This window comes from Moschus berezovskii, chromosome 11 (genome assembly GCF_049115385.1).
Source record: "Moschus berezovskii isolate FMDL1 chromosome 11, NW_MosBer_1.0, whole genome shotgun sequence".
Lineage (NCBI taxonomy): Eukaryota > Metazoa > Chordata > Mammalia > Artiodactyla > Moschidae > Moschus > Moschus berezovskii.
The window spans coordinates 36806985-36832974 of record NC_142470.1 but is presented as its reverse complement, the minus strand read 5'-3'; the positions used below and the strand labels follow the sequence as shown (position 1 = coordinate 36832974).

The window sequence follows — 25990 nt, the reverse complement described above, 5'->3', positions numbered from 1 at the left end:
CCTTGGATGAGGGGTATCTCCTCAAGGCCGCCCCTCCTGACCTTGAACGTGGAGTAGCTCCTCTCGGCCCTCCTGCGCCCATGAGCCACTGCCTATTGGATGTGGGGTAGCTCCTCACGGCCGCACCTCTTTGCATGGCCGGCGTCTCCTGCGCCGGGGCCGGCGTCTCCATTATATCTACTACTGTGGGCAGGAATCCCTTGGAAGAAATGGAGTAGCCATCATAGTCAACAAAAGAGTCCGAAATGCAGTACTTGGATGCAATCTTAAAAACGACAGAATGATCTCTGTTCGTTTCCAAGGCAAACCATTCAATATTACAGTAATCCAGGCCTATGCCCCAACCAGTAACGATGAAGCAGCCGAAGTTGAACGGTTCTATGAAGACTACAAGACCTTGTAGAACTAACACCCAAGAAAGATGTCCTTTTCATTATAGGGGACTGGAATGCAAAAGTAGGAAGTCAAGAAACACCTGGAGTAACAGGCAAATTTGGCCTTGGAGCATGGAATGAAGCAGGGCAAAGGCTAATAGAGTTTTGTCAAGAGAACGCGCTGGTCATAGCAAACACCCTCCTACAACAACACAAGAGAAGACTCTACACATGGACATCACCAGATGGTCAACACCGAAATCAGATTGATTATATTCTTTGCAGCCAAAGATGGAGAAGCTCTATAAAGTTAGCAAAAACAAGACCAGGAGCTGACTGTGGCTCAGATCATGAACTCCTTATTGCCAAATTCAGACTGAAATTGAAGAAAGTGGGGAAGACCACTAGACTATTCAGATATGACCTAAATCAAATCCCTTATGATTATACAGTGGAAGTGAGAAATAGATTTAAGGGACTAGATCTGATAGATAGAGTGCCTGATGAACTCTGGACGGAGGTTCGTGACATTGTACAGGAGACAGGGACCAAGACCATCCCCATGGAAAAGAAATGCAAAAAACCAAAATGGCTGTCTGAGGAGGCCTTACAAATAGCTGTGAAAAGAAGAGAAGCGAAAAGCAAAGGAGAAAAGGAAAGATATAAGCATTTGAATGCAGAGTTCCAAAGAATAGCAAGGAGAGATAAGAAAGCCTTTCTCAGCGATCAGTGCAAAGAAATAGAGGAAAACAACAGACTAGGAAAAACAAGAGATCTCTTCAAGAAAATTAGAGTTTCCAAGGGAACATTTCATGCAAAAATGGGCTCGATAAAGGACAGAAATGGTATGGCCCTAACAGAAGCAGAAGATATTAAGAAGAGGTGGCAAGAATACACAGAACTGTACAAAAAAGATCTTCACGACCAAGATAATCACAATGGCGTGATCACTCACCTAGAGCCAGACATCTTGGAATGTGAAGGCAAGTGGGCCTTAGAAAGCATCACTACAAACAAAGCTAGTGGAGGTGATGGAATTCCAGTTGAGTTATTTCAAATCCTGAAAGATGATGCTGTGAAAGTGCTGCACTCAATATGCCAGCAAATTTGGAAAACTCAGCAGTAGCCACAGGACTGGAAAAGGTCAGTCTTCATTCCAATCCCAAAGAAAGGCAATGCCAAAGAATGCTCAAACTACTACACAATTGCACTCATCTCACATGCTAGTAAAGTCATGCTCAAAAAGCAGTCATGGATGGGTCTAATTTATTCAACCCAAGGTAGAGATGTTAAATATCACTTTTCATCTATCTACTGTACATTCATTCATACAGTGGGTGTCTACAGTTTGCCAACCTCTTTGCTCCTGCCCCTCATAGAGATTCTAGCCTACTTTTAAATTTTATTTATTTATTTTTAATTTATTTATTTATAATTGAAGGATAATTGCTTTACAATACTGTGTTGGCTTCTGCCATACATCACATGAATCAGTCATATGTCCCCTCACTCCTGAACCTCCCTCTCACCTCCCAGCCCATACCGCCCTTCTAGGTTGTCACAGAGAACCAGGTTGAGCTCTCTGTGTCATACAGCAAATTCCCACTGGCTATCTGTTTTACATATGGTAGTGTGTATATTTCAACGCTACTCTCTCAACTGGTCCCACCCTCTCCTTCCCCCACTGTGTTCACAAGTCTCTTCTCTCTGTGTGCATCTCCATTGCTGCCCTGCAAATAGGTTCATCAGTTAGCCTAGTTCACTTTTATCATAGGTCTAAGGTGGTTCTTAATTATCCGTCTGAATGTTGCTGCTGCTGCTAAGTCGCTTCAGTCGTGTCCGACTCTGTGCGACCCCATAGACGGCAGCCCACCAGGCTCCACCGTCCCTGGGATTCTCCAGGCAAGAACACTGGAGTGGGTTGCCATTTCCTTCTCCAATCCATCTGAATGGTGCTGCTTAAATACTTGTTGTATAATTGTTTTGTATCTGTACCCCTGGGTCTGATGAACTGTCAAACCTATAGGAAGGTTTACTTGGGAAATAAGACTTTCAGCTTTAGCAAAGATACTGTCTGCCTTTTAGATTTTGTAGAGCTTCTTTTTGGAAACCATGTAGTGAGCATTCACACCCCACAGCTAGTGACCAAATTAACCCCAAATTAGGACAACCTGCAAGGTTGTAGACCTCACTGTTCCCATCTTCTCAGCAAGAAAGGTTATATAATGTCTTTCTGCAGCACTTTGCATGCCTGTGTCACACTTTCTTCATATCTTACTTATGAGATATGAAGTATGGCCCTGAATCAGAGTATGGCCCTGAATCATCCTGATTCCTAAACTGGAAGCCCTTAGAGGTCAATAATCCACATCTTGTTTCCTTTGCATCCCCAGTGTTTTGTACTTAGTTGCATTCTAAAACATACACTGGATGAAACTTCAACATGTGCTGAACAGTCCAGGGGTCAACTGGGAGTATACTCAAGTCCCTCAATTCCCAGTCTTCTGTTCCTGAGGATCTCTATTTCAGTAAAAGGTATGGATGTTCCCTTAAGCCCTATTACTCCTAATGTCATATTAATCAGGAAAGACGTGTGTATAAGGGGAGAACAGTTCCTAGGCTGGACATATTTTCATTTAGAAATAAAAGCTGTGACTTTAACTACTTTGGGCAGGCTTTTTTTAAAAAACAATCTCAATCTAAAAAAGCACATTCAGCAGACGTGAGAGAGCTGAGGAATTTTTGTTTTGACAGCTTTGGGACATCTGAGATATTGTATACAGAGCATTTCTAACTAGTCTAGAAAGACATGTGTCTAAAACATATGCAGGAAAATGACTGATCAACAGTGAGAAAAATGAGAGGAAATCCTCTTAAAGTAAAATGTTATGTGAAGAGCTACCTCAGGGGCAGAACTTCATGACAGAACAGACATCAGATTAACAAGACTTTAACCAGCCCATTTGAATAGATGACTAGAATAATTTGGCCTGTGAGAAATTCACAGAAATGGTGAGCCTTCGGGGACCACAGCAGTCTCATCAAATAGCCTCATCTTACAGCGGGTAAATTAGGCACAGAGAGGTCATTGGTCTATCCAGGGCTAGTAACACAGCTGAGATTCAGACGCAGGCCACCTGCTTGGCAGACCCTACAACTGTCCCCTGCTCCTGCCCCCTTGGTGGTAGTTCATATTTTCTCAGTACTTGAGCTGCAAAGCATTTCCTCACATGTTACTCCCAAATATTGCTTTACTCATATTATCACTTTAATTCTGTGGGTCTCTATCAGCCCGGCAGTTCTTGCTGCCCTAAAGGTTACATCAGTGTAGGGTCAGTACCATCCTGATGTGGGTAAGCTCACATACAAGCTCAGTGTAGTTGCTTCACCATCACCTTCTTTTTAAAATAATTTTAAAAATATTTGTTTTATTATGTATTTGGCTGTGCCAGCTCTTAGTTGCAGCAAGTGGGATCTCCGATCTTCGTTGTGTCATGAAGGGTCTTTTAACTGCAACATGCAAACTCTTAGTTGTGGCATGTGGGAACTAGTTCCCTGCCCAGGGACTGAACCCAGGCTCCCTGAATGGGGAGTGTGGAGTCTGGGCCACTGAACCACTAGGGAAGTCCCCTGGAGAGCTTAAAAACAAGATTCTGGGATGTGAGGACTGTAGGGTTAGGTGTGGAAACCATAGATCTTTCATTCACCTCCTCCAGCTCAGTTCAGTTCAGTTCACTTCAGTCGCTCAGTCGTGTCTGACTCTTTGCGACCCTATGAATCGCAGCACGCCAGGCCTCCCTGTCCATCACCAACTCCCGGAGTTCACTCAAACTCATGTCCACAGAGTCGGTGATGCCATCCAGCCATCTCATTCTCTGTCGTCCCCTTCTCCTCTCGCCCCCAACCTTTCCCAGCATCAGAGTCTTTTCCAGTGAGTCAACTCGTCACATGAGGTGGCCAAAGTATTGCAGTTTCAGCTTTAGCATCAGTCCTTCCAATGAACACCCAGGATTGATCTCCTTTAGAATGTTGCCTATTAAAATCTCCTCTGTGACATGGAAGCAAGACATCTTCCAGCCTCTGTTTGAATGATGGGGAAGAAGCTCAGTTGGGATCGAGATGTGAATTTCATTCTCAGCTCTGATTCTTAAGAGTGTTATTATTATACCGTCAGTGACTCAACTACTTTCCTTGATTCTCTTTGTCATCTGAAGAGTGGGAATGGTCATGACTCCTAATTGAGAGCATCACTGTCAGGATTAGCTGTGAGGACAGAGTTCCATGTGCTGGAGCACAGGTGCTTCCCTAGTGCTCTCTGAAGAGGAATGAGAGCTGCTCCAGCAAGAGGCCAATAGCCTGCATTTTGGTGGCATGACTCTATTTGCTAAAATATTTTTCCTTAAAACTCTTTAAGTCCCTAGTTTTGTCCTCTGGAACCTGAGAGCACTTTATCCTGAACCATGATACTCTCTGAGCTGGGATTTAATGCTGTGAGTTGGACCGTGAAGAAAGCTGATCACCGAAGAATTGATGCTTTTGAACTGTGGTGTTGGAGAAGACTCTTGAGAGTCCCTTGGACTGCAAGGAGATCCAACCAGTCCATTCTAAAGGAGATCAATCCTGGGTGTTCATTGGAAGGACTGATGCTAAAGCTGAAACTGCAATACTTTGGCCACCTCATGCGATGAGTTGACTCACTAGAAAAGACTCTGATGCTGGGAAAGGTTGGGGGCGGGAGGAGAAGGGGACGACCGAGGATGAGACGGCTGGATGGCATCACCGACTCTTTGGACATGAGTTTGAGTGAACTCCGGGAGTTGGTGATGGACAGGGAGGCCTGGCGTGCTGTGTTTCATGGGGTTGCGGAGAGTTGGACACGACTGAGCGACTGAACTGAGTCCAGCTTCACTGATTCCTAGAATGTCTATGTTCACTCTTGCCATCTCCTGTTTGACCACTTCCAATTTGCCTTGATTCATGGACCTAACATTCCAGGTTCCTATGCAATATTGCTCTTTACAGCACCGGACCTTGCTTCTATCACTGGTCACATCCACAACTGGGTATTGGTTTTGCTTTTGCTCCATCCCTTCATTCCTTCTAGAGTTACTTCTCCACTGATCTCCAGTAGCATACTGGGCACCTACCGACCTGGGGAATTCCTCATTCAGTATCCTATCATTTTGCCCTTTGATACTGTTCATGGGGTTCTCAAGGCAAGTATACTGAAGTGGTTTGCCATTCCCTTCTCCAGTGGACCACATTTGGCTGTGGTCCATGTGATCAGATCGACTAGTTCCTGTGATTATGATTTCAGTGTGTCTGCCCTCTGATGCCCCCTCACAATACCTATCGTCTTATTTGGGTTTCTCTTACCTTGGGTGTGGGATATCTCTTCACAGCTGCTCCAAGAAAGCGCAGCCGCTGCACCTTACCTTGGATGAGGGGTATCTCCTCAAGGCCGCCCCTCCTGACCTTGAACGTGGAGTAGCTCCTCTCGGCCCTCCTGCGCCCATGAGCCACTGCCTATTGGATGTGGGGTAGCTCCTCACGGCCGCACCTCTTTGCATGGCCGGCGTCTCCTGCGCCGGGGCCGGCGTCTCCATTATATCTACTACTGTGGGCAGGAATCCCTTGGAAGAAATGGAGTAGCCATCATAGTCAACAAAAGAGTCCGAAATGCAGTACTTGGATGCAATCTTAAAAACGACAGAATGATCTCTGTTCGTTTCCAAGGCAAACCATTCAATATTACAGTAATCCAGGCCTATGCCCCAACCAGTAACGATGAAGCAGCCGAAGTTGAACGGTTCTATGAAGACTACAAGACCTTGTAGAACTAACACCCAAGAAAGATGTCCTTTTCATTATAGGGGACTGGAATGCAAAAGTAGGAAGTCAAGAAACACCTGGAGTAACAGGCAAATTTGGCCTTGGAGCATGGAATGAAGCAGGGCAAAGGCTAATAGAGTTTTGTCAAGAGAACGCGCTGGTCATAGCAAACACCCTCCTACAACAACACAAGAGAAGACTCTACACATGGACATCACCAGATGGTCAACACCGAAATCAGATTGATTATATTCTTTGCAGCCAAAGATGGAGAAGCTCTATAAAGTTAGCAAAAACAAGACCAGGAGCTGACTGTGGCTCAGATCATGAACTCCTTATTGCCAAATTCAGACTGAAATTGAAGAAAGTGGGGAAGACCACTAGACTATTCAGATATGACCTAAATCAAATCCCTTATGATTATACAGTGGAAGTGAGAAATAGATTTAAGGGACTAGATCTGATAGATAGAGTGCCTGATGAACTCTGGACGGAGGTTCGTGACATTGTACAGGAGACAGGGACCAAGACCATCCCCATGGAAAAGAAATGCAAAAAACCAAAATGGCTGTCGGAGGAGGCCTTACAAATAGCTGTGAAAGGAAGAGAAGTGAAAAGCAAAGTAGAAAAGGAAAGATATAAGCATGTGAATGCAGAGTTCCAAAGAATAGCAAGGAGAGAAAAGAAAGCCTTCCTCAGTGATCAATGCAAAGAAATAGAGGAAAACAACAGAATAGGAAAAACAAGAGATCTCTTCAAGAAAATCAGAGATTCCAAGGGAACATTTCATGCAAAGATTGGCTCAATAAAGGACAGAAATGGTATGGACCTAACAGAAGCAGAAGATATTAAGAGGTGGCAAGAATACACAGAAGAACTGTACAAAAAGATCTTCACGACCAAGATAGTCACGATAACGTGATCACTGACCTAGAGCCAGACATCTTGGAATGTAAAGTGGGCCTTAGAAAGCATCACTACGAACAAAGCTAGTGGAGGTGATGGAATTCCAGTTGAGCTATTTCAATCTTGAAAAATGATGCTGTGAAAGTGCTGCACTCAATATGCCAGCAAATTTGGAAAACTCAGCAGTGGCCACAGGACTGGAAAAGGTCAGTCTTCATCCCAATCCCAAAGAAAGGCAATGCCAAAGAATGCTCACACTACTGCACAAATGCACTCATCTCACACGCTAGTAAAGTCATGCTCAAAATTCTCCAAGCCAGGCTTCAGCAATATGTGAACCGTGAACTCCCAGATGTTCAAGCAGGTTTTAGAAAAGGCAGAGGCACCAGAGATCAAATTGCCAACATCCGCTGGATCATGGAGAAAGCAAGAGAGTTCCAGAAAAACATCTATTTCTGCTTCACTGACTATGCCAAAGCCTTTGACTGTGTGGATCACAATAAACTGTGGAACATTCTGAAAGAGATGGGCATACCAGACCACCTGACCTGCCTCTTAAGAAACCTGTATGCAGGTCAGGAAGCAGCAGTCAGAACTGAACATGGAACAACAGACTGGTTCCAAATAGGAAAAGGTGTACGTCAAGGCTGTATATTGTCACCTTGCTTATTTAACTTATATGCAGAGTACATCATGAGGAACGCTGGGCTGGAAGAAGCCACAAGCTGGAATCAAGATTGCCGGGAGAAATATCAATAACCTCAGATATGCAGATGACATCACCCTTATGGCAGAAAGTGAAGAGGAACTCAAAAGCCTCTTGATGAAAGTGAAAGAGGAGAGTGAAAAGGTTGGCTTGAAGCTCAACATTCAGAAAACAAAGATCATGGCATCTGGTCCCATCACTTCATGGGAAATATATGGAAAAACAGTGGAAACAGTGTCAGACTTTATTTTTTTGGGCTCCAAAATCACTGCAGATGCTGATTGCAGCCATGAAATTAAAAGACGCTTACTCCTTGGAAGGAAAGTTATGACCAGCCTAGACAGCATATTAAAAAGCAGAGACATTACTTTGTCAACCAAGGTCCGTCTAGTCAAGGCTATGGTTTTTCCCGTGGTTATATATGGATGTGAGAGTTGGAGTGTGAAGAAAGCTGATCGCTGAAGAATTGATGCTTTTGAACTGTGGTGCTGGAGAAGACTCTTGAGAGTCCCTTTGACTGCAAGGAGATCCAACCAGTCCATTCTAAAGGAGATCAATCCTGGGTGTTCATTGGAAGGACTGATGCTAAAGCTGAAACTCCAATACTTTGGCCACCTCATGTGATGGGTTGACTCACTAGAAAAGACTCTGATGCTGGGAAAGGTTGGGGGCGGAAGGAGAAGGGGACGACAGAGAATGAGATGGCTGGATGGCATCACCGACTCTGTGGACATGAGTTTGAGTGAACTCCGGGAGTTGGTGATGGACAGGGAGGCCTGGCGTGCTGTGATTCATGGGGTTGCGGAGAGTCAGACACGACTGAGCGACTGAACTGAACTGAACTGAGTCCAGCTTCAAAATTCACATGACTGCATGAAAATAAGCAAACTAGTTCCTTACGCTCCCTGGAATAACCTCATTGCTTCCTCTATTCTTAAACTTCCTAGCTAAATCATTATCATTTGTCAGAATACTTTCACCCTTCAACTGCAGCCCAGAAGTTACCTCTTCCATGAGCCTGTGATCCTTCCAGGCAGGTCTCTCTTATTCTGTGTTCCCATGGCTTCCCCAGGTCTGCTTATGGTGAAAGTCAGGTGTGAGTAAGTCTTTCTCTCCCGCCGGATTAGGAGTTTCTGAAGGTCACAGAGTCTGATTAGGGAAGCATGTGTTTTGAGATTGGCACCAGGGAGGAACCTCATGTTCACCTCCAACACTCAGGAGGTCCTCACCAGCAGAGACAGATGAGTGAGCGGGAAGTGCCATCGTGCGTGACGTCAAGACTTCCCAGGACCCTCAGCCTTCTCTGGTTGTTGGGGCTGCTACACTACTTAGAGATCTCCTCCAACCATCTAGTTTCAGGAATGATCCCATTTGGGTGGATGCCATGCTAAGCAGTCTACAAAGAGCTTGTTTTCACCATGCTGTCTGGAGCTGGCCTCATTCTGTTAGAGATACCATGTTCTGCATAAACGCTTCCTGGAAATTGCAGGCAGAAAACTGGCCTAGACGTCCAATTTGGACTTTAGTTTTAGTTTTCTGCTTCTCCAGAACCTGGGCTATGCCACTTTGGCCAAGTTATTTCACCTTCCTAAGCCTTAGTTTTCTTATCCGTAAAATGAAGAGGCTATTAACTTCAGAATTTAAATTATTTCTAATTTTCTGTTCTGGAATGAAGAGCCAAGTCCCATTTCTTCAATCTATAATATTGTTAGGGCCACAGATAAGGGAAATGAGAATTGAGCTTTCTGTGCTGATCTCCCACCCTTGTGGGCATGCATGCACACACACCCTCCTCTGAGACTGTCTTCCGAGGCTGTGTTTATATAATTGATTGATTGAAGGAGACTTGGCCCTTTTTTTTGCTGCGGCTTGGTTATAAGTGAGCCAAACAGATGTCTTGAATTGGGTGATTGGTTCCCAGATACATTGTAGGGAGCATGCTGGTGGGGAGGAAGTGAATGATTTCAGTTCTGGGGTCCCTCCAAGTGAATATTGGTGGGAGAGTGCAAGCGGGGGGTGGGGCGGGGCGTATCATAAAGAGTGTGACCAGAATGTTGACGGTAGCTGGCGGATTAACATAGAAGATGACTGGTGGACTCAGTGCCCCTTAAGAAGAAAATCCAGAGAAGAAAGGAGCCTGAGCTAGAAGTCAGGACTCTTGGGATTCTGCTGACCAGCTGGCTAGAACCAGATTAGAAAGCTGTTTCAGCCATGCCCAAAGATGAAATTGGTCTTAGGATGATGGAGATGGATGAGATCTGAGGATCATTTTATTCCACTACTTCATTTTCAGATGAGGAAACTGAGGCCTAGAGAGGTTAAGGGACTTGCTTGAAGTAATATCTCGAGCCAGGGCTTGAACCTAGCTCTTCTTACTCAAGGTCTAGCGTGACTTCACTTCCAAAGGAAAGCTTGATCAGCCTGTCAAAGTGAGGAGGAGCTTCAACAAGGTTTCACATAGTTCTGCCTTCATTTCTGAACATGTGCCCCTTTATTCCCACTCGCTGGTGGTTGAGCCTGGAGCCAACTGGAGAGCAAGAACAAGGCTTGCCATCATTTAGTAAGAATCAGACCGTGTGTGTGAGTCCCCATGCCAGGTGCTTGATGTGTGTATTGCATTTAATCCTCCTCATAATTCCCTGAGGTGGCCCCTGTTTTAATCCCCACTTTAAAGTAAAATCGTGGGCTTCCCTGGTGGCTCAGACAGTAAACATCTGCCTGCAATGCGGGAGACCTGGGTTCGATCCCTGGGTCGGGGAGATCCCCTGGAGAAGGAAATGGCAACCCACTCCAGTATTCTTACCTGGAAAATTCCATGGACAGAGGAGCCTTGTAGGCTACAGTCCAGGGGGTCGCAAAGAGTCAGACACAACTGAGCGACTTCACTTCTTCTTCACTTCTTTAAAGTGAAAACAAAATAGAGCCCCACAGAAATTAAATAATTTGCCCTGAGATAACACAGCTAGTAAGTGACAGCCTAGCTTTCACCTTGAGCAGTCAAACCCCAGTTAGGAACTTATGTCTCTGTTTACTCCCCAAACACCCTAGTGCCCCTCTGAGGTTTTGATATAAAACAGGGCAAAAGAGGATCTTCCCACTTCACTCCCAGACCACCCATTTCTCTTCCCTTTGTTTTCACATAGCTTCTGGCCTGTACACAGACTTGCTGTCCGGCAGGAGCTTCCAGCAACCGCCAGAAAGCAGCTTGTTGGCAGAAGAGGACTTTTAGGACGCGAGAAGCCAGGGCGCCTTACTGGAGATTATTTTAGCCATCAAATCATTGTGGAATATTTGAAACCTAGCTATATATGCTTTTCCCAGCTTATTCCAGAAAAATGCATTATGGGTTTTTTAGAATTTTAAAAATTGTTTTAAGGTATCATTTTACTTGTTTGTTACCCACAGTTTTGAGTGATAATAGTAAAAGTTGCCAGGTTAGGAACTGGAATTTAGAAGAATTCTAAACTCACCCACTGTGCAATCTTTGGCAAGCTCCTTTATGTCTCTGGATTCAGTGGCTTCCTCTAAGATGGTCCTCAGGGTCTTTCATGATCTTGAGGTCAACATTTGGAAAGTTCTGGGAAATCTCTTGAGAAAAGGAGACCCCACCTTATGCCTCAGGATTGGTGGCAGCCAAGGGAGTTCTTTTGAGTTGGATACAATTCTTAAGGCCTGACAGTATTTCAAGACTGCTGGTTCCTGGAGCTTTATCTAATGAACTGAAGTTTCAGATATGAAGCTCAATTTTATGACCTCTAAAGGTCACCTACAAGAAAATTGCCACATGTGTACGGTGCTTAATATGGTTCTTTATTGAATACACAAATCAGGCTTGTCAGGAATACACTGGCATTTGTAATGGCACCCATGAATCATTACAGCCTTAGCTTAAATGTTCCAATAAGCCAAGCCTGAGGAGGTGAGAGCTGGTGATTCAGTAACTGATTTTCAACCTGGCTTAGGCCTGGTGCTGCCTGGAGAGGATGCCATTCGGAAAGGCCTCCACAGCCAGGAGAGATGCCCTCTACTCTGTATGTGAAGGACTCCCAGACCAGCCATATGACCCTGGGTAAATCTTCCCTGGCCTGGGTCTTGGTGTTTTCACCTGTCCAATGGGAAAAACAGCCTCAAATGTTGCTTCAAATTCTAACAGCTGACTGCAAATATCACTTTAAGGCAACCTTCCTGTAGTACAACAAAATACTAAGGAAATGGTCATGTGCCATTGGTTGACTGCCCCATGTAAATACTGTTTCTCATGGTGAATGGAAAGCTGTGTTCAAAAGGGTATGGGTAAATTCTGAACCAGCTAATGTGCATTGGGAATTTCTGCATTCCAAAGACATGCATCATTCTCATTGAGTCCTGCTACCAGTCCTGGGAAGTTCGTCTTATCACTGAGATGGTTGGGACTCAGAGAGAGGGAGAGAGTGCCCCACACTGCACAGCTGACAAGTAGCAGGACTGGAGTCAAATCTCAGGACTTGTGCTCTATCCCTGAGAAACAGTCCTGATGGTGTTAAGTTGCTTAATAAGACCTATGGGCAGTTATGCATAGGAAAAGACTGCAGAGCTGGGAGGGACCATAGAGACCACCATTCAGCAAATGAGAGATTTCAGGCCCCATGGCAGCCTATCAGCATCCTGGCAGCTAAGCACTGGATCAAGAAAACTAGAGAGAGGAAAATACCCTGAGGCAAAAATCACAATTATGTTGCCATATGTCAAACTAGTAGCAAACCTGTTAATTCTGTTTTCAGATGCAGATCCCAGGGCTGAGTATACAGTTGAATAAACTCTATCGTGGGCTCCTGATAGTCCAAAAATCTTGCCCATCCCGCTCTCAGGTCCCTTAACTGAGACCCTTAGCCTACCCAAGAAACACAAAGGATACCCCAGAGGATATCAGGAGAAATAGACATGAACGTTGAGTCCCAGACTTGAATGCCGCTGTAGGTTTGACTTCCTGAGTCCTGCCCACTGGGAGTAAGACTTGGATCTTGGGGATGTACACACTGACTCAGTCCTCACCTAGGGTATCCCAGGTCTGACTTTGTGAAGGTGGGAGCAGGACACTCTTCAAGGACAGCTCAGGTGCTTTGGTTCCTGTCCGGCCTCTGTCTTGACCCTGCCTGTCCCAGCTCCCGTCTTGCCTCACTGCAGGTCTTGACTGTTACTGGTGTCTGTGGCTCTGAACGAGGGGAAGTCTTTCTGCTACCTTTTCAATTCATTATTCCCTGTTAGTGAGATACTGATGTCAAGGCCTTGGGGTCCCATGGAGGTCAGTGGAAGCCACGTCAATCACTTCCTATGTGAGTAACCTCAGATGTGACTTCATTTCTCTAAGCTCCAGTGTCTTCCTCTATCAAATTGAGCTAAGAATCCCATTTAGTTCATAGGAATTCAATAACATAATGATATAGGGTGCCTGGCATTGTGTCTGGCCATGTTAAGCTCTCAGTGCATGCTATCCATTATGAAATGGAGGAAGTTCATAATCCCTCCATTGGACTTACTCTCCATCTCCCCCAGGGATATCCCTCACTTGGGGCTCTTCTTGCTGCCAGGGTCGAAAACATAAGTCCAAGCTTGACTCCTGGGACACTTGTAATAAGAGACAAAATGAAGAAGGGTGAGGTATCAGGGGGTTGATAAACATGGTCTTTCTTTCTTTTTTCTGTGACTCTGCTTTTCACTCCGTGGTTTGGCTTTCACTCCTTGTGCTGGGTTGAGGCTGGGCAACATCATCCAGTGGGCTACTATGAACCTGCCCAGGCTGGCACCTGCCACCTGTGGCCTCTGGAAACCAGCCAGCCTCAGAAGACATGTCTTAAAGTCTAAAGGAGGCTGTTGGTTCCTTAATTTGGGTTATCCAAAGGAGACTTAGGAAACTAGTGAGAGGTCTCTGCATTTATAGGGTTAGGATGAAGGAGGTGCAAAGGATCTTGATCTAAGGGATTTGGGGAAGCTTGAGAGAAGTCTGGATATAAAGGAAGACTGTGGGATTTTCTAAGTCCACCCAAGAGAAGACCCTAGAGTCCGAAGTACATCTGCTATCCCTGTTATGCTTGGACAGTGCCTGAAACTTCCATGCAGTCTCCTTCCTGTGGCTCAGGCTGGGAAGATTCCCGCCTTTACCAGAGTAGCCATGGCTGGCTTCCTAGGCTCAGGTCTTGAGCATGATTGCTGTGGTAGTCACACACATTCCCAGAGTCCAGATTCAGTCTCAAAGTGCTTGGTCACTGCCAACTCACCACAGCCAAGGGAACTGGGCATCTCTCTGAGAAGGGCCACCACAGGATTTTTCTGATGGGTTACTGAACAATTCTTCTGAATGGCTGTGTTTTATACGAGAACAATTTGTTGAAGCTGTTAATTCAGTTTTTGAAATATAACTTGTATCCTGGAAGACTTCAGAATATGGGTACAGACTGATAAAAAGGTGTGAATACACACATACACACTCACACTGGCAGTCATCTGTAAAGTCTGCCTGAACGCTCCTTCTTAATTCTTTGAGAGTCTTGAGGGAAACTGAGTCCCTGTGGAGTGTGATGCACATTCCACCTCCTTTCCTGGGGAACCCATTAGGGATAACAGCAGGCCCTCACGTAGAGGCAGAAAGAGCGAGGGACCAACAGTCTGTAAGTTTGGCTGTGCTGGCTCACGGTGAGCTCTGTAGCATCACTGACTTCAGAAATGGAGAGCATCAGAGAGGGGATATGCTCCATCATTTTCAAACTGCAGAAAGCCAGGTGCAGATAAAAGAATGGACATGCTGAGGCCCTTCAGCTGCTGTGTGCAGGACTGAGCCTGGAGTCATCCTCACTGCTCTCCCAAGACCTTTCCCTTGATAGCACTTGACAATCCTCTCAGCAGGCCAATTATTTCCAGAAGATTCCATCACTTTATCTTTCTTCCATGATGGAAGTGACTTTCTGTTGGTCGCAGTGATTTCAACTATGTGATTAGCAGGTTCTGGAAAGTCTTTTTCTCATTGCTCTTTCTCAGTAGTTAGATTCTCCTGGTTCCAAACGGATATGTGAAAAGTACTGTCCTGGACCTGGCACAGATGAAATATAGATCTGTCCCCTTAGGGTAGTATAGAAGCCTTTATGGATATGACAAAGTTACAGAAATAGTATCTAATAATAACCAAAACATAGCACTTCATAGTTTTCTCATATATTATTTAATTTGATCTGTTGGCCCTGGATTAAAATTCTGAAGCTGTGGAGGTGTGAACTCTTCAGCATTAGTGGGCCCTGGGTCACATTCTGGCTCTGCCTCAGGGCAGTCCTTTCATCTTTGTACAAGTAGAGTAAACTTTCTGAGTCTCAGTTTCCTTAGCTTTAAAGAGAAAACACAATTCACTTCTCAATTTGTTCAGCAGATTAAATATAGTGATAAAAGAAATCTCTTTAGCGCAGTCCCTGGCTGACGACTGGGGTTGGTGAATGTTTGTTTCTACCCCTCCCCTTGGGCATGGGCCTGTTCAGCCATTTGGGGTTGCTTAAGGCTGAACACTTCACTGAAGCCCTTAGTTCCTCTGAGTCCTATTTATAAGAGAGACTCTATAGCACCCACCTCCTGGGGACAGAGTCAAGGAGGGATAAAGAGAGAGATCCAAGAAACACCCTAGATCTAGAAACTCAGAAAAGGCCTAAGGAAAATGAGACTTAATCTGCCATTTTTAGAGAAGCCAAGTTCCAGATATTATTGCTCAAAAGGCACTAAAGCTAGGTCAGAAACCTGTGTTGAAATTTTATAAGAAATTAAATCAGAATGTAGAAAAGCCCAATCTAATTTCACCCCAAATAAGCAATAATGTTGGCTCCATTTCTATTTAAAGCACAAAGTACATCTTTGACAGCTAAAGAGAAGCTGCCTCAGAGTATGAATTTCAAAACGAACCTATTTGATAATAGGAGTATCTGCCTGGCCTGATTTACTAGGCAGTATCTGATCCATACACAACTGATCATCAGTCTCTCCAAGTTCAAAGATTCAAGGATTGATGATACTTGAGGCTGGAATTGCATATTCTGTTGTCTGTGTGACATGCGCACAGAGCACATTTCCTAGGCTGAAATGGCTGAGCTGGCACGCCACCCTTCTGTCCCACGTGGAAGCAGGATGACTTTAATTGGAGAAGAAAAGTCAGGATGGAGGATGGGCTTCAGAAGTTGAAGCTCTGGGAAAGGCATCGATAGTTGTCAATGTGGGGTGGAGGTGGCCACCTTCTGACTTGATCTTCCACTAATGTGGTTGGGTCTTTTTGATCATCCCCAGAGGAGCCAGGCTTAATGGCTATACTTTTCATTATAAGATATATTTCATTATAAGGATAATTTCATGCTACAAAGTACAAAATGTTGCTCTTTTTCCTTCTCTTTGTATTCTGTTATTGAAACTGGGGACCTAGCAAGCAAGTCTTGAAGATTAAGGCAGCCTACAATTCATGGACACTAATTCATAGCAGTAGCTCAGACCCCAGAAGCATGTAGAAAGTCTTCAAGGCTGATAAAATATGTAGGCAGCAAGTGGCATGTCAACTCAAACAAGCCTAGCTCTGCCTGTTTCAGTTTGACATTATAAAGGTGAATTGTCTGAATCGTGAAAGGGTGAGTGGTATTAACCTTAGGACCAGGAGGATGGCAGCTCTGGAGAGCAGCTGGTACATAAATCTCTGCTGGTTGAGAAGTAGAAAGATACTTAATAGAAGGGTAATTGAAGGATTTTTTTCTTCCCCCCTAAACTTATTTTGGCCAGTGTCAGTGGGAATTATTTTACTCCTACTCCAGGGCAGGGCCAGCTTCTATGGTGTTACTAAACGACATTCCAGTGACTGGCTATCTGAACTTCTCTGCCTTCTGGAATTCCCAACAGAGAACTTGTCTTGGAGATCAAGGTAACAGTAGCTCCAGAAGAAGCTATTAAAGTGCACGGTGATAACTGGGAGTTAGTACACATTAGTGGCTTCCCTGGTGGCTCAGTGGTAAAGAACCCCCCAGCCAATGCAGGAGACGCAGGTTCGATCTCTGGGTCGGCAAGATCCCCTGGAGAAGGAAGTGGAAACCCACTCCAGTATTCTTGCCTGGGAAAGCTAGGGACAGAGGAGCCTGGCAGGCTACAGTCCATGTGGTCTCAAGAGTCAGACACAACTTAACGACTAAACACTACCCATTAGCACCACCAAACAGATTGATTTAATAAATTAGTTATAATGCTTCTAAGAGTAGGGACTTTGGAATCTTAAAAAAGTCAAATCAAGAAGGAACTTTAGAAGACATCTAGTGTGGAGAAGGCGATGATGCCCCACTCCAGTACTCTTGCTTGGAAAATCCCATGGGCAGAGGAGCCTGGTAGGCTGCAGTCCATAGGGTCACGAAGAGTCAGACATGACTGAGCGACTTCACTTTCACTTTTCACCTTCATGCATTGGAGAAGGAAATGGCAACCCACTCCATGTTCTTGCCTGGAGAATCCTAGGGACGGGGGAGCCTGATGGGCTGCCATCTATGGGGTCGCACAGAGTCGGACATGACTGAAGCGACTTAGCAGCAGCAGCAGTGTGGGTCTCATTCTGTATTTGAGGAACTTAAGGCCCAGAAAAGTAGAGTGGCTTATTCAAGGTAACCAGCAAATCAATGGCAAAGTTGGAGCTGGAACCTCGGTTTCTCTGGGTCACTGTTTCTAGAATCATTGAGTCCAAACCTCTTATTTATGAATGAGGGCACCAAGTTCTACATGTGAGAAGAAGATACCAACCAAATGTTGGAAGCCTGGGTACCAACAAAATTCCCCAAAGTCCCATTCAATGGTCTTTATAGCAAATTTTCCCTTTTTTCACATCTCTAGGGCTAAAAGGAGATGGAGATGATGAAGTAAAGAGTGGGTGACTAATTTGCTTTTTGGCACATATTCTATTGATCCATGAGCAAACATTGAGAGCCTTCTAGGTGTACAAACACTTCAGCCACTTTGGGTAAAAAATAATGAGCGGCAAGGGAAATAGAAGGTGAGTATATCCTAAAAGTAGGGCAGCAGATGTAAAAGGATAGGACACAGTGATGATTCTTGCAAAGAAGCCCAGAAACGATGATACAAAGTCCCGGAGCACGGCCTTTTCTTGTCTCTTCTCTCTCTCCCTAATCAGTGACCTTCCCTCTTCCCTCCCCAAGAGAGAATAGAACTCAGATTAGCTATCCTAGCCTTGGCACTCCTCCCTGGAGGGTGGTTGAAGAATAGATGATATGATTGGCAAACAGGGCTGTGAGAAGCGTAAGTTCCCTTTGGCCTTCTCTTCTTATTTAGGAGCCTGATAAGAATTTTTACTGAGCATCAGTTGTGCCCCAGTTGTGTGTGTAGATATTGTGTTATCCTGCTGGTTCTTACAGCAATCTCCAGAGGTAGAAATTATCATTCCTAACGTACAAGAGCGGACTGTTGAAGCCAGAGAGGTTAATTTTCTTGCCTGACTTAGATTCACACCTTTCTGGTTGCAAAGCCCAGCTCTGACCAGTTGACCTCAAGCCTTCTTCATGTCACCAAGTAACTTTGACAGGATGCAAATCTTTACATGGTTCAGCCTCTTAGCTCTTTTTTTCTACTTGTCTTCTCTGAAGCATCTCTCATAATCTGAGTTGTACAAAGCACACTATTTTTCTCTCTTAGTCTCCTTCTCATCCTTATGGAGCTAAGCTGCCTGTGAAATTTATAGCTCCTCACACCTGGATCGGGTGAAGGTTGTGGATGAGATGGATGCCAACTTCCTGAAGTGGAGGAGTGGGGCTGGAAGGTCACATCTGGGAGACAGTTTGCTCCACTGACCATGGGCTGCTCCTTGCAGGTCTGGAGTGCAGCTTTGACTTCCCCTGTGAGCTGGAGTATTCCCCTCCACTACACAACCTCGGGAACCAGAGCTGGTCCTGGCGCCATGTTTCTTCTGAGGAGGCCTCTCAGATGGACCTGTTGGATGGGCCTGAGGCGGAGCATTCCAAGGAAATGCCCAGAGGTAAGGGTAGAGGACACTGCAAAGTGTCCTGAATGGTCCAGGATGCAGATGGGGTGTCTATTTCTGTTTGAAATTTTGTGACTTCTCCATCCCTGTTCTATCCTGTTTCCTTTGAAACCTGTTTTTAATATCTGTGCCTTTCCATGCCTTGGACTATACAAGGGAGAGGAGGCTACAAGTTCAATTTCAAGATCAATCCGACCCTTTTGATTGAAGGGTTTAGAAATAGGATTTCATAGCTCTCTTTCATGCAGATTTCCCAGTGTAAGATGTCGAAAAAAATGTTAACCTGTTTGTTTATTTGGAATGGTATCATCTCTAAACATAGGACATCCAGTTAAATTTGAGCTTTAAACAAGTGATTTTTTTAATATAAGTGCGTCTCATGTAAGTAGTTGGGACATACTTATACTGAAAAATTATTCCAATTATCCTAAAAAATTCAAATGTAATTGTGTTCTGCATTTTTATTTGCTGAATCTGGCAATCCTAACTTTGACTCTGTTGTATAACTGAGTTAAATGTTAGTTTCAAAGCCATTAATGACTATTCAGACTGCATATTAGTTCTGTAAGGTGCTTCCAGTAGTTCTGAGCTGTTTATGACTATCCTCTTCTGAATTATCAGTATTAGAAAGGATAGGCTCAGGATAGGTAGTGGATGCTTGATAAATATTTGCTGAGTTTTTAGAGAGAGATACAGAGGCACTAAAACCTATTCCTTTCTCAGGTCTTTCTAAGGCAAATCTTAGAGCCCCCAATTCCTTGGACCCAGAAAATTCTACTGACCCAGCATTGACAGCCTGTATTTCTAGCTTTTAGGAAGAAATAATAACTGACATAGTACTGGATTTACTGGGCATGGCAGAGTAGTACTTCCAATTGCAAAGCCCTTCCAATTGCATTGTCTCATTGGATTCCAATTTGGTGAGGGAGTCAGGGCAGATGAGAAAACTAGGGCTCAGAGAGGGGAAGCAACTTGCTGACGATCAGCTTATACACGTGGGTCTACAGGTCTAGATGTCTGCCTTGATGAGTCATAGACAGGAATACTTTCCACCTTGTCATGCCTCTGTCTTTATAGCAAAAGCTGTGGTGAGAGCTGCTGTGGGCCCAGTTCTTAGGGGTGATTATCTCAGACAGATGCTCCTGGGAAGCACACAGGAACAGGGCTGAAGGAAGCTCACAAGCACTAAAAACTAGTAAGTAATGCTCCCAGGCTTCCCCCTCAGCCTGGAACCCTGAACTGTGAGGCCCCTTTCTTTTATACACACTCTCCCAGGATGACCTTTTCTATTTTTATGACGCTCTTGAAATTTCTTGACTTTGATTTGTATTTAAAGTTGCTTTCACCTGGATACTGATATGTAATGTGAGATGTGTGTGTGTAAGTTAGTGGCTCTTACCCAATTGTGCATCCAGATCTTCTGGAGAACTTATAAAAATACTGTCTAAATGCTATAACCTAAGATTCTGATTCAGTAGATGTGAAGTGGAGCCTAGGAATCTGTAGATTTTCAAACTTTATTATAAAATCAAACGTACAAAAAAGTAGACATAAAATGTATGTGTGGATTAAAGATTACAATATAATCAGTACTTGTATTCTCATCATCAAGTGTAAGAATTTGAATATTGTCAGTTCCTTTACAACCTTTTCTTCTCCCACCTAGATCAAAAATCTCTCCTTTTCCCCAGAGGTAACCATTATCCGACACTTTGTGTTTAATCATGCATTTGCTTTTCTCTATGGCCTTTTTTACCCCTTATGTATATAGCCTCAAACAACATATTGATTAGATATGCAACCTTTTGTATAAATGGAATAGTGTTTTTTGATTTGCCCATTTTAATACATGTAGCTGTGGTTCATTTTGTACTGGATCCATTACATGAAAATGCCACAGTTTTTCTCTTGCACTGTTATTAGATATTTGGGTTGTTTCTGAGTTTATGCTATTACGAACAGCACCACTATCAGCATTTTTGTACACGCCTCTTGGAGTGTGTGCACGTCCATGGGTTTCCCTAGAGTACAGAACTTGGGGTGGAATTTCTGGGTCACATGGTTCACCTTCCATTTCAATACATAATCCAATGTGTTTTCCAAAGTGGTGGCACCAACTTATATTCCCTTTAGTGATGTATTAGTGCATCCAGGATTCTACATCCTTACCAGTATTGGGTTTTGCCAGACTTTGTCATTTTTGTTCATCTGGCAGATGAAATACAGTATGTCATTGCAACTTTGATTTCCATGGGGCTTTGTTTTATTTTATGACTGTATGTTTCTCAGGTGATTCTTAGGTTTCTTGTACTATTGGTGTGGACTCTTTTTCAGGTTTACTCACATTCAGTCACCGCTAGCGATGTCTCTGGATCCCAATTCCTAACCCGTTGAAACAGTCCTGTGGATACATGCATTTTTGATCATAGGTTTTTTATTTGATAACTGTTAAATTATGATCAAAGTTCACGGAGATGAGGAGAGAAGGACAAGTGGCAATTATCCACAGACATGGTGGTGTCAGACTTTATAACTCTGAAAATCAATGCTTTTTACATTTTTAAACAATTTCAAAGCAGTGCCAATAGATTGTGTTTTGCCAAACTCTGACCTGTTTCTCCTTCCCTATGCTCTGTCTTATGATCTTTAGCATCTGCATGTTATGCTGAGTATTGTGAGGGGGGGATGGGAAGGAAGGAGAGGAGGGGAGGAAGAAATACAGACTTCACAGTGGTCCTGAAAATGGATGCATATTGAAGGCTTAATGTTTCTAAAAAGCTGGATCCCAAGGCCAGGACATGCACTAAATGTGAACTTTCCCATTATATGAATCAATCAGTTCAGTCCAGTTCAGTTGCTCAGTCCTGTCCGACCCTTTGCAATCCCAGGAACTGCAGCATTCCAAGCTCCCTGTCATCACCAACTCCTGGAGCTTGCTCAAACTCATGTCCATCAAGTCGGTGATGGTGATCCAACCATCTCATCCTCTGCTGTCCCCTTCTGCTGCCTTCAGTCTTTCCCAGCATCAGGGTCTTTTCCAATAAGTGAGTTCTTCACATTAGGTAGCCAATGTATTGGAGCTTCAGCTTCAGCATCAGTCCTTCCAATGAATATTCAGGATTGATTTCCTTTAGGATTGACTGGTTGGATCTCCTTGCAGTCCAAGGGACTCTCAAGAGTCTTTTCCAACACCACAGTTCAAAAGCATCAATTCTTTGGCATTCAGCTTTCTTTCAGGATCAGTCAGGATTTGAATATCCACTTTTAGCAAGTGTTGCCAACTTCCATCTCTCTGAAAAATCATTGCTCTTCCTAGTGTGGTAGCATCTCACATCTCTGAAGATATTGATGGAACAACCATGACAAAAGCTTCTGTGGATACACCAGTTTACTTTATCAAGTTTTTTGGTGAAATGTAATTTGGGGGAATCTCACCATTGTCAGATACTTTTGTTTATTTTTCCTGGGGTCTAGTGGAGGGATCTATACTATACTTTACTCAGTCTTGATTAGTCTTAGAAACAAAAGACCAGCCTCCCAGCTTTTGTAGGGCTGCCTCTGGCCTCTGAAAGGTCACTGAGAGGTGTTCAAAATTTCCAGTAATGGACCACCTGTTGTTTTTGAAATCAATTGATTACATTGCTCACCTGTTTGCTCCCTGAAGTAGGGTTGCTCCCCGTGAAGCAGTCTGATATATCTTAATGTCCCTTGACCTTCAGGGAAAGAGGAGAAGGTAAGGGAAGAGAAAATGACATGTCCAGTCCAGACAGGAGCAAAACAAGGACCTAACTGTCAACTGTTTAGAAGCTTATTTCTCCGTCATTTTGACAGAAAGAATTGCTGTTGATGGAGATAAGAAGGAGTGATGGAGTGCCCTTCAATAGAGGGTTCCCCCCCTTTTTTAAACTCAACATTTATTGGTTGGATGATATTTAGACTGTACTGCAATATTTCTTGTCAAGGGATATGGAAGGGCCAGAGAAAGGCGGTGAGATAATACCAATCATAGATAATGAACTGTAGGAGTATAAATTCTGAATGATTTTAATTTATGGCCCCTGTAGCTGAGAATAATAAGGGAGATACAATGCAGAGCAGCAAGATAATAAAAAGTGATGATCTTGATGGAACATAATATTATAAATTAATAAAATCTTGAGAAATCATCAGGTTGGGGCGTTCTATGACTTTTAAGAAGTGCCAGGGGCATGTTCAATGTCTACTTCTTCTGGTATTTTGGAATGCAGTCAAGGGAACATATTTTTATTCTTCAGCAAGATAAGATTTTGATCTCTAGCTAAATCCTAGCTTTAAAATGGGAAGCAGATTAGCAGCCCCCCTCCCAAATGCCTCCCCAACCATTCACACAGATGCATACACAGTGAGGCCAGGGGTAGACTCAGCTGGGAGAGGCTGACGTTCTTCCTGTATCAACTGTATTCATTCATTCAATTCAGTATCATTCCATTGAATATCATGATATTGATATCATTCAACATCATCCTGAATTATCTTCCAGGGCACTGATTCTCAAGTTTTTGCTTTGTTTTGTTTTGTGTGAGGGTCCTGAATGAAACTCTGCTTCTGAGATTTTTCTGTTTATCTAGGTAGCATAATAGTTTTCCAAAAGGTTGAGAAATACTGTTCTGGGGTTCTGAGATGCCTAGCGAAGCTGCTTTGGGTGACAAGGGGACCGCAGTGGTAGAGTGGGGTCATTTAGTCTTTAGGTCCACTCCTGTTTTACCCTTTTGTGTTAGTTTCTTGTAGCTGCTGCAACAAGTAAACACAAACTGGGTGACTTAATACAACAGAAATTAATGTTTTCCCAGTTCTGGAAGCCAGCAGTCTGAAATCAAAGTGTTGGCATAGTTGGCACCTTCTGGAGGCTCTGCAGGAGAATCCCTCCCATGCTTCTTTCTTAGTTTCTGGTGATCAGTAATTGCTCCCCTCACTTTGTCTGTATAGGCAATCTTTAGCAAAGACCTCTGGTTTTAGCAGTTTGTTGAAGCTGGGAGAGTAGTGAAGAGAGATAGGCAAACTGGAATAGAAGAAGAATGTAATTGGAATCACACACACACACACACTCCAGAACAGAACAATGTTTCTTTTCACATGTGTCAAATGGGGTGGTACAAACTGGGACTGTCTATGTCAAGTGGTTCCCAGAATCTCCCTACCTATTCTGTTTCCTCTGTCTACTATGGAGTTTCTGTTTTAAGGCAGTGGTTTCTAAACTTTATTTTATTATATTCCCCATTAGTAAAATATTTCTGAGCATTCTTGCTATGTGTGTATTCATCAGTTATATGCATATATATTTTTTTCTAGCTATATAGGATTATTGTTAAAGCTTATTTTGCTTCTTCTTTAAAATAAATGTAATTATGCACATAGTTTGGAGTCTTTGCAGGACATCTGTCCTCTATAAATGGAACTCAACTTCAGGATTTGCTAAGACATGTCACCCAACCCCAGAGTCATTGATGAATCTGCCCCTTTCCAGTCCTTTAGGAAGTTGCCTGGGAGATATCTCCCTGTCTGTTCGCCTCCCATCTCCTGAGCTATGCTGGCCAGGTCCTCTCCATCAGGAAGGCCTTATAGGTAGGTTTAGCTCTTGTGGTCTCTCTGAGTTTCAAAGACCATTTAGTCTCTTTTTTCAGAATCAATATGGTTTGAAGAGGAAGAAATCACTTCCTGTCTTAGTACTATTAACGTACTAACTCACCCTCAAGAATCAAAAGATATTTTTCTCTAAGATTACCTAACAGACCTGAGGAACAGGGTTGCAACCAAGTATTTTCTGCTGTCTTATCTAAAAATGTATCTTGGTGGTGAAAAACTAGAATTCATTTAAGTGCTCACACAATAAGGGTTTAGTTAAATAAAATATCATTGTTTTTTTTTAATTGCTAAGTCATATCTGACCCTTGCAACCAACATGGACTGTATCTTTCCAGACTCCTCTGTCCATGGGATTTCCCAGGCGAGAGTACTGGAATGGGTTGCTAGTTCCTTCTCCAAGGGATCTTCCCAATTCAGGGATCAAACCTGAGTCTCCTGCATTGCAGGCAGTATACTTAAATATTATGCAGCCATTATATTTATGCCATGTAAAATAATAATATGGGAAGTATTCAAGGCCTATTATTAGATTTTTTCAAAAGATTAAACAATGTATGTTACCTAAATTGTTTTGTAAAAGAGAAAAATGTATATGTACCTAAGAGAAAAGTCTATAAGGAAATATACTAACAGTAGCAGAAGTTATTTCTAGATGACTCAGTTATCAGTGATTTTTATTTTCTTCTGTGTGCTCTTAGTAGTTTCAAATTTGAGTCCAGTATTATATATTACTTTTATAATAAGATAAAGCATCATTATTTTTTAGTATAAGGGGATAAAAATTCTCATTTGAAGGTATGTCTTATTGAATTATTTTAGACTTTCCTGCGGGAGGGAACATGTTAGCTATTTTCTGCCACAACAACCACCAAAAATGCCTGCGGTACTGGCTGGAGTGAGACAAACAAATGGGCAAGCCTGTCTTCCTGGGTATGGTGCAGGGCACCCCAACAGTTCACATCAGCTCACAAATCCAGAGCACCCCTGCTGGACCCTATTTGTGCTTGATTTATGCTTGGAGGGTTACAAAAGGTAATCACTTGTGCATAAGGTTCAGGAATTCACCCAGGGACTAAGTGCAGCACATAAGGATGAATGACATCAACACATTTCAATTCAGTTCATATTCCTATTTCAATTCAATCTTTGCCCCTTCAGATGTATCAGAAGGATTTTGGGTGGTTGTGTGTTTTTTGGTTTTTTTTAATTGAAGAATAATTGTGTTACAATGTTGTGTTGACTACTGCCATCAGTGGAGAAAAGGGAACCCTGTTGCAGTGAAAATTGATACACCCACTATGGAGAACAGTACGGAGATTCCTTTCATATTTTTTTTTAAATGGGATTTTAAACTTTACTTTTATTTTATTTTTTTAAAATTCAGCCAGTTTAAGAAGTTAGCAAGAATAATCATAAAGAAAAAAAAGTGCAGAGCCTTAACCGCTGGACTGTCAAGCAAGTCTCTGAATTCACTTTTTAGTTCTGACAGCTGCTTTGGTGTAGTGTTATGTGGAAATCTAGAATGAA

The 25990-nt window shown here is 43.3% G+C and overlaps 1 protein-coding gene across 1 annotated transcript in view; it reads left to right on the top strand.

Moving 5' to 3' along the window:
- Positions 1-25990, top strand: part of ALK (ALK receptor tyrosine kinase) — a 752669-nt gene that overhangs the window by 235793 nt on the left and 490886 nt on the right. The window contains exon 3 of the mRNA XM_055400465.2: positions 18671-18835. Within this exon, the coding sequence (XP_055256440.2) occupies positions 18671-18835 (165 nt within the window). The remainder of the gene's footprint in view (positions 1-18670; positions 18836-25990) is intronic.